At 41.1% G+C, this 9,116-nt stretch overlaps 1 protein-coding gene across 1 annotated transcript; it reads right to left on the bottom strand.

The window, feature by feature from the left end:
- Positions 1-3,747: 3,747 nt before the first annotated feature.
- Positions 3,748-4,551, bottom strand: LOC149223842 (uncharacterized). The gene has a single exon (XM_089388013.1). The coding sequence runs from the start codon at positions 4,549-4,551 to the stop codon at positions 3,748-3,750; it is 804 nt and encodes a 267-aa protein (XP_089244139.1).
- Positions 4,552-9,116: the final 4,565 nt, after the last annotated feature.

Below are 9,116 nucleotides of genomic sequence, written 5' to 3'. Positions count from 1 at the left end.
TGCTCTCTATGTTAACTCCTGCTCTGATTGCCAACTTTTCGCACTTATCTCCGCTCACCTCGAGGGCATTAACTTCATACCTGCCCTTATGCCTCCACCCGTACCCACTTCCTCTTACCTGCCGCCCTCTCTTGTGTTGCTGCACCGTCTTTCTCTGTCTCCTGCACTCGCCATAATAACCCACTCCTTCTTGGCTTGCCCTTATGCGAGCTGGTCCTTGTCCCATCACCGTTCCGCCGTCACCTCCACCACCTCTGGCTTTCAAATTTTCCTTCCTTCTGCTATTTGTAATGATGCCCAGTCTACCTAACGTCATGTCCACCTGTTGTGATCTCTTAATGCAAGGTGGCTTATAATTGCCACCCCTTGTCTTTTTATTGCCTGCTCGTCTCGTCACATTTGTCACCCCGATCGGGAGTCCTTTATACTTCTTTTTATCCTTCCGTGGATTCATTTCCATCCCGAGTGATTATTAGGTTGAGAGTCTCCCATCTAGGTTTGTTCATAACTATTGGCCAGATGTTGTCCACCTTACCTTCTTTGCATCCCTAGTTTGCCAAAAAATCTGCTGCTTTGTTTCCTTCTCACTTTACATGACTAATAATTTTATAGTCGACACGTTTCAATATGTTTTCCATGTCTTGAACTAACCCTGCTGTCCTCCAGCTCTGGGCCACCTGTTCCCAGTTCTTCCCATTGTCAAGCTTTCTGAGCATTTTTATTACGATCTGCGAGTCACCTTCAATCTCTAGGTTCATGTATCCATTTCTTATTGCTATTTTAATACCCTGGTATGCGGCCATCATTTCTGCTTCGTTGTTGGTCATTATGCCTCCTCTGTCTGCGTACACCCATCTAGTGCGACCCATATTGTCTCTGAAGATGCCCCCGAAGCCTGCAAGTCCAGGGTTTCCTTTGGAAGCCCCATCAAAATTCAGTTTAATGAAGTTTTCCCCTGGATATCTGAACTTCGCCTAGCTCTGAATCTGCGATCTTTGGTGTCTTTCCTTCTGGGGATATATCATGTTGTACTCTATATTAAGTTTGGCTAAGATTCTTCTCTCCTCGGGATTTGTCTTCCATTCCTCCTCCTCCCAGTTTTCAGCCATCACAGTTTCTATTATTGCTTTTTGAGTTTTTTCCCAAATCTTCCCTGGTGGATTGTTTTTGTCCCGGAATATCCTTTGATTGCCATATAACAAATCCTACAGCGAAACTCCATATTCTCCTTACCATAGAGCATGAAAATTGGCCTTTTCCCCAGTGAAATATGGTCTTCTTTATATCAGTAGGGTCTCTATTAGATTTTCCAAAGAGGTTCCTGACCTCATCCCATTGGTGCTGGGCAAAAGGGCAGGAGTTCAGGAGGTGCTCCTGGGTCTCATTCTCTTGTTTACAAAGGCTACATCTGGGGGGGCCCTGGAAACCCCTTTTCTATAGCTTGTCCCACATGAGGATTCTTCCTTTCCCTACTAACCATGCAAAAATTGTTACTTTCGGCCACCACTTATTCCTCCATATTTGTTTCCAATCTATGTCTTCCTCTTCTCCTTCTTGTTGAGTGGCTAAATAGTAAGCCTCCTTGACAGTAAAGGTCCCTTTTGTAGATTTTCCCCATCTGAGTATGTCTGGTCCCGTACTGTTTTTTATTCTTCTTGAATCCATCTCTTTTGTTAGTATCTCTTTCTGATCTCCGTCAATATTTTCATCCCATTCTTCAGGTTTCCTCCAGATCCGCCAGGTTTCATCCAGCTCTTCTTCTTTCCAGTAATCCTTAACAAGTTTTAATCCCTCCATTGTTGCCTTCTGATAGGTGTTTTGAAGGGTTTGAATATCAGCCATTCTGTCCCTTTGTTGCCATGCCTCCTCCCAGAATTGAGCTATACTTCCGTTCTTGATTTCCCAGAAGGCAAATTTGTTTATGAGGTCTCTGTTTTGGCTTGCTAGGTCCCAGATTGAGGATCCTTTTGGGATTTCTTCCATTCTGAGGATACCTTCTGTTGTTGAGGGCATGTTATATTTTTGAGTCCATATTTGTTTCCATATATCATTTCCTCCCCTCATCCACCTCCACCATAGCTTTGCCCCCAGGACTTGGTTTAAAATACCTGGATCCCTGAGACCCAGTCCTCCTTTGTCTTTTTGTTTCGATATACCCTTCCACGACACTAGAGCCCATTTCTTTTCCTGTTTGGGACCTCCCCATAAGAATTTTCCAAAAATTTCCTTCATTTTTGCGCAAACTCCTTTGGGAGCTGCCATCACCGATAAGGGTAAATTGGAATGGCCTGGAGAATTGATTTCAAGAGCACCAATCTTTTTGCTATATTTAGCGATCGGAAGGACCAGTTCTCAAGTCTGCTCTTGAGTTTGTCGATATTTTGGAACCAGTTTGCTACTCCTATAGGGTTTAGAGCTAGTTGATTCCCCAGATACTTTGTTGGTAACTCTCCAAATCTAAAGCCCAACGTTCTGGTCAAGTGGTTTTTAATTGGTTCTGGAGTGTTGAAGATAAAGGTGCATGATTTGTCTTTATTGATTTCCATCCCCGAGGCTTCGATGAACAGATCCAAGATCTTTTTCAATCGTTTCACTTCCTTTAGGGAAACCTCACAGAAGAGCATGATGTCGTCTACGAACTGCTGGTGGGAGACAGGCATGTTGTTTCCCCATAATCACAGTCCCTTTATCTTTCTATCCCTCATCTCTTTTTTAAAGTATCTGCCCAGGTCGTCTGCCACCATGATAAACAAAAAGGGCAATAAGGGGTCCCCCTGTCTTAATCCTCTAGTGGCGCTAAAAGTTGTTGTGGGAGTCCCATTCAACAGAATAGAAAAGTTAGGTGTTGATATCATGTTATAAATCCATTCAATCCATCTATTACTAAAACCAAATGCCCTGAGCGTTGCCTTGAGGAAGTTCCAGTTGAGGCGGTCGTAGGCTTTTGATAAATCCAGCTTTATCATCATTCCTCTCCTTTTTTTGTTGTATGGAATGGATCACCTCCTGAGCTACCACCAGCCCATCTAGGATTTGTCTCCCCTCCACAAAACCGGTTTGTTTCGGGGAGATAATGTTCACAAGGATTGGCTTCAATCTTTTAGCTATCAAGGTTGCAATAATTTTATAAATAACATTACAAAGGGCTATTGGGCGAAAACCTTGGGCATTCTCAAATTTGGCCAATTTAGGAATAAGAGTAAACAGGGTAGAGTTAAGACTTGGCCATACCTTTTGCTGTCTACGCGACTCTTCCACCACTTCCAGAATATCGTTTCCCAGGAAATGCCAACCTGCTTGATAAAACTTTGCCGTAAAACCATCCGGTCCTGGTGCCTTATATTTCTTCATTCCTTTTACTATTTCCTCTACTTCTTCTAGCGTTGCTGCCCTCATCAAAGCTTTATTCTGGTCTTCAGTTACCATCTTGGGAATTTCGTTGCATATTCTTCCGATTGCCTCATCTCTGTCGACCCTTGGTTCTGTCAGCAAATCTCTGTGATACTCAACTAGAACTTGTTCAATTCCTTCATGTTCTGTTATTCTTTGCCCTTCATTGTTTAAAATGGAGAAGATTCTGTTTCTTTGCCTGTGTTGAACCATTGCTTGGTGGAAAAACTTTGTGTTCATTTCTCCTTCGCGGAGCCAGTTTATTCTGGACTTTTGTCGCCATAGGATTTCTTCCTGTTTTCTCCTTTCTTCTACTTGGTTGATCAGGATTCCTTCTTCTCTGCTCTTCTCTTCATTTCATCCTTCTGTTATAATTTTCTGTTGTAGCTCCTCCATTTCCTGTTCTAATCTCTGCTTCTCCCTTAAAATATTCCCAAACTCCTCCTTGTTCCATTTTTTGATTTTCCCTTTGAGTTCCCTGAGCTTTAGCTGAAAGGTGTGCATCTTACTTCTCCCTCTTTGTTGACTCTGGGTCCACCATTCCTCTAACTTCGGTATGAACTGATTATTCCTGAGCCAGAAGGCCTCAAACCTGAATGGGCGTTTGTGAGGGTTCTTTTTTATATCTATTTCCAATCTGATAGGCCAATGATCAGAACCCATGGCCGGTAGAATCTTTGCCTCTACAAATACATCCCTGTTTAAGATCTGTTCTGATACTAAGAATCTATCCAGCCTGGATGCTATTTGGTTCCTGCCTCCCCTTCGATTATTCCAAGTATGAACTCCATTTATCGTTGGAATATCTACCAGTCTTTGCTCTGTTATCATTTCGCTGAAAGCCTCCATGTCTTGATCTGGCCTACTTATTCCTCCTTTCTTTTCCCCTAGGGTTTTAATCATAATAAAGTCTCCTCCTACAATCCATGGAATCCCAGGGAAAATCCTGCGGATAGTTTGCATATTTTTAAGGAAATTTTTCCGTTCCCTTGGGATGTGCAGGCCATAAACTCCAGTGATGAGTACCCACTCTGGTGACCCTATCATTCTAAATGAGCCTGAAAGGATTCTAGGGAGACTAACCCAATCTTTGACTTGCACCTCCTTTGGGTTCCATAGGATTGCCAATCCTCCAGCTGTGCTGGTCGCATCTTGAGCCATGACTTCATATTGTATTTTATATTTTCTCGCTATCTCTTCCAATTTTTGAGAGTTGATCTTAGTCTCTTGGATTATCATTATACTAGGCTTGTCTTTTTGCACCCTTTCCTTCAGATACCTCTGTTTTCCTTTACTGTTGAGCCCTCTAATGTTCCAGCTTGTTACAATCATTTATAACTTTTTGGATGTTGTTGAAATACCTATGAAAGAGGTATGACTCTTCCTGAGTTTACCAGGGTCTCCCCTACCACCTGTATGGTTTCACTCATCGGCCGTCTTCCTCTTTTCCTACTTCCTTTTCCAGAATTGCCCATTCCCATACTTTGTGTTTCCTGCGTTCTTGTTTGTTCCATAGGACTTGTCATAAGGGTTCCCTTCTTCTCCTTGTATTTCTGAAACATCTCTTTATATAACTGTTTTTGCACTTCCGGGATGAACCTCTCATCCAGGTTCCTCCAGTCCTGTAACAGCCTTTTCATTACTCATTCCTCGTCGCTTCCATTCTCCTTTTGAGGATCAATCTCCATCTGCGATTGTTCTATTAATATTTCTGCATTCTCCTCTATCCCTTCTTTTCCCATGTTTCCTTGGTTTGGGTTTGTTTCCTTTGTATCTTTGGTAGAGTCCATAGGTACTTCTGCGTTTTCCTCCTTTTCTGTCTCTCCTTCTTCTTCCTGGAGTATATTGAACTTATTTTGACATTCTAAAGATACTGATTTAGTGGTTTGTGGCCTGCTTACCGTTTCTTTCCCGGGCCTACCTTTTTTTTGGGATTTCCTGGAAACCCTCATCCACTCCTTCTATTTCTTCTGTCCTTCTCCTTTCCTTACTATTTCCTCCGCAACATTCAACGGGCATTGTTTGAAGAGATGGCCATATTCGTGGCACCTTCTACACCTAAAAGGTATATGTTCGTAATCCAACGGTTGCTGCCATACTTCATCATGGTATTCCAGCTCTATGTACTCTGGCAGGGGTTTTGATATGTTCATGTATACACATATCCTAGCATAGGATCTGTATCTCCCTCTCTTTGTAGACTCTGATACTTTGACAAATGACCCTATCGTATTGCCTATTCCTTCTAGGATTTCAGGGTCCCAGAACTCTATTGGTAAGCCAAACAGACGAACCCAAACGGGTGCTGCCAACATCTTTTCTTGGTCAGGATTGTAGCTGTCTTCCTAGTGCCTCATGAATAAACCAACGTTATTCGTGAAATACGGACCCCCTTCAAATGTTCTTTCCTTTTCTAGATTAGCAAATATCACTGTAAAAAAGCCCTTTGCCCCCAGCTTCAGATCAATATGTCCTTTCGGTTTCCATCTTTGTTGAATCCACCTTGCCAGGTCCTTTTCAGCCGGCCAGAACCCTACGAACTTACATATCAGAGCGTGATCTCTCATGTAGCATCTATACTCTTCGAGTTTATTGTTCGAGATCACGAATCTCGGCTTTTTTAGGGCTCTAGGAAGGCATCTGCCTCCTAATCTTGTTTGCCATTGGTTTCCCATCACTGGCGCATCCCTACTATCACCCCCTGATTCTCTTCGTAGTCCGCTTCCACTTGCTTCTCCCGCCGTTATGTTTTTGTAGGAGGGGATCTCTCCCCTCCCTGGATCCCCCGCCATGGCGCCTTTCAACTCCTCCTGGCTTTGTGAGCCTTCCCTTCTCCCTTTTGCGCTGCTGTTGGTTTGCTTGCGCCCCGGATGTTCGCCCCCTGCCCTTATCCCCTCTGTTGCTCCTCTTCCGGCCTTTCCATTGTAAACCCTAAAGTTTCACAAACCCTCGTCCATCGCAGACCTTCGCATCACTCCCTCATCCCCTAAACCTCCAAAAGGAGTGTGTCATTTTTTAGTAAAGTTGGAGTCTTCATATATATTTATATTAGAGATACAAATAGTTTCAGCCAATTGCAATAGTAATTTTGATGCAAATAATTCAACATAATTGTTTGTAGCCTTCCTAATGTTGCAAGAGAAGGAGAAGAAATGAAAATCTGACAAATAGATGAGGCCTCTTAAGCCACCCTAGGAAGTGTTTTGTTGTGATGCTCCATCAAAGAAATCCCACTACTTTTATTCAATAATTTCAACTTCATAACAATTTTAGATTCTCAAAATGGGTTAATGTAAAGGAAAAGAGTCATGTAAAGCTAGACCATTTATTACAAATCTGATAAAAGATTGCCCTTGATTTTCAAAAAATGTGTTTCTCCTCTCTAGCCAAATGCCCCCACAAACAATCAGAGGCATAACTCTTAGATTGTTAGGGGGATTCTTATCAATCCAAACTTTCAAGCATTCATCAATTGGGTTCCCTTGTCAAATGTAGATTGCTCCAATGGATTTATGTATTTCTCTCCATACACTTGTTGTGAAGGGACATTGAATGAAGAAATGAGAGATATTTTGTTCCTTTGTCAAGTGTAGATTGCTCCAATGGATTTATGTATTTCTCTCCATATGCTTGTTGTGAAGGGACATTATATGAAGAAATGAGAGATATTTTTAGCAACTTTAAAACAAATATATCATCTATTGAGCCCACAAAAGGATCTTTTCTATAATATATCCCTGGTTTGGACTTTGTTTTTTATGAGCAGCCACATATTTTTTGTTTTGTTTTGGGCAAATAGTTTTGTTTCCATAGTTTTTTTACCCATCAGGGAGGCAGGTGGGCATTTGGTTGTTGTGCAATGGATATGTACCCATACTTTGGACTGTAGAAACCTGTTGGAGCATTTGAAGAGCCCCTCAATATTTAAATCCTCAACTCTCTTCCAATATTGTTGGCCTTAGAAACCCATCCTAACAGAGACTTGATTCAAGTAGAAGATGCCATGATTATTTAAAACTTGGGTTAGTTGTTCGAAGAGAATATGTGTTTCCCCACTCCCAATCCAAGGATCCTTCCCAACTAAAAGTTGTGTTCCATCCCCCACTTTCCATCTGAGACCTTATGTGATGATACCCACAGAGTTTAAAATTTGTTTCCAAATGGTAGATCTATTTTATGAGGGCCTTCTAGGGGCTTTGAGCCAGTCCAGAGTAATAGATGAGAGAATGTATTTTAGGCCATTGTCTAAGCCAGAATCCAGTGCCTTGAATTATCTTCCAAGCATATTTTATAGCTAAATATTTTGGGAGAAAATGAGATTTTTCAACCCCCATCCTCCCAAGGGCTTCGGGAGGGCTATGGAGGATCAAGCTATGAGTGCAAAGGGTCTGCAATCTTGTTTTCTATCTTATATATATCTTAAGAAAATATGCTTTATTTTATTGAGAATTCCCTAAAGAACCCATGTTAATGATGCATAGTATAAAGGAATAGCCTTAATCATTTCCTTGCATAGAACTAGCTTGCCAACTCTAGATAGTTATCTATTGCACCAATTTCTAATTTGAGCTCAATTTTGGTAATGAACCAAACCCAATCCTCCTTTTTGTAGTTGTTTGCCTTTAAAATAAATCCAAAGAATTGTAGAGAGTCCCAAAGAGGTGAGGGGTTGATGAAAGGATTCTGGAAGCAAGGTCAAAATTGTCCTCATTTAGGGCATCCCAATAAGAATAGACTCCCATGATTTATCAACATACTTTTTTCCATAGAGAATAATTCCAAGATATGTTTTATGGCTTGCAGGCTTCCAACATTTAGCACAAGGAAGAGGATATAATCATCCACAAATAAAAGGTGAGTGAGAGAACATTGAGGGGAGATATCAAAGCCTTAAATAATATGTTGTATGTATGCATCAAGGATAGCCCTGCTCAGAGCTTTGACCACGAGAAGGAAAAAGGAGAGGGGACAGGGGGAAACCATGCCTAAGACCTTTTTGAGGATTAAATAAGGATGAAGTTGATCCATTGATCAATAAATCCATATAAGAAGTGTTGATATAAATGTATATCCAATCCATGAAGGAAGGATTGAAGCCAAGATGAAGGAGAATCAATCTCATGTAGAGCCAATCCATTCTATCAAAGGCCTTGGAAAGATCCACTTTGTAGATGAAAGCTTTTTGTTTAGGGATATGGATAAAGTGTAGACCTTCTTGAACAATCCCTATAGCCTCGTGGATTTGATGATCATTCAAGAACTCTATTTGTTCAAATGAAATATGCCCAGACATAGTTGGATTTAATTGGATAGTAGTGATCTTGGAGATAATTTGTAGATAGAATTGCATAGAGATATAGGCCAAAACTAAGCAAAAGAACTATGCTAATTTGATTTTGGGATGGGGGTGATGAAGGTAGAGTTGAATGGGGCTAATACTCTACCATTTTTTCTAGAGTATTCCACCACTCTCAATAAGTCATCATTGATAAAGTCAAAACAACCCTGATAGAGTTCAATGGAGAGGCCATCTAGACTTGGGCTTTTATCTTTTTGAAAACCATATAATAGTATAATACTACTTCTAGCCCTGCTTTGGTGATTTCTTTCATTAGTTCTTAATTTTCATCATCATTTACAAAGCAAGGAAAGAAGTAGCCGTCTGGAGGATCTTGTCTATATTTTCTCTTTTAGGATTTTGGAAAATGTTCTTGAAGTATGATAAT

The sequence above is a fragment of the Pinus tabuliformis genome, chromosome Q (assembly GCF_031772625.1).
Source record: "Pinus tabuliformis cultivar Carrire ecotype Pingquan chromosome Q, CPIR1, whole genome shotgun sequence".
Lineage (NCBI taxonomy): Eukaryota > Viridiplantae > Streptophyta > Pinopsida > Pinales > Pinaceae > Pinus > Pinus tabuliformis.
The sequence above is the reverse complement of the archived record's forward strand: the minus strand, read 5'-3'. Positions and strand labels throughout refer to the sequence as shown.

What these genes read in the sequence shown, in the direction of transcription:
- LOC149223842 (XM_089388013.1), bottom strand. Translation starts at nt 4,551, where the DNA reads ATGGCTCAAGATGCGACCAGCACAGCTGGAGGATTGGCAATCCTATGG.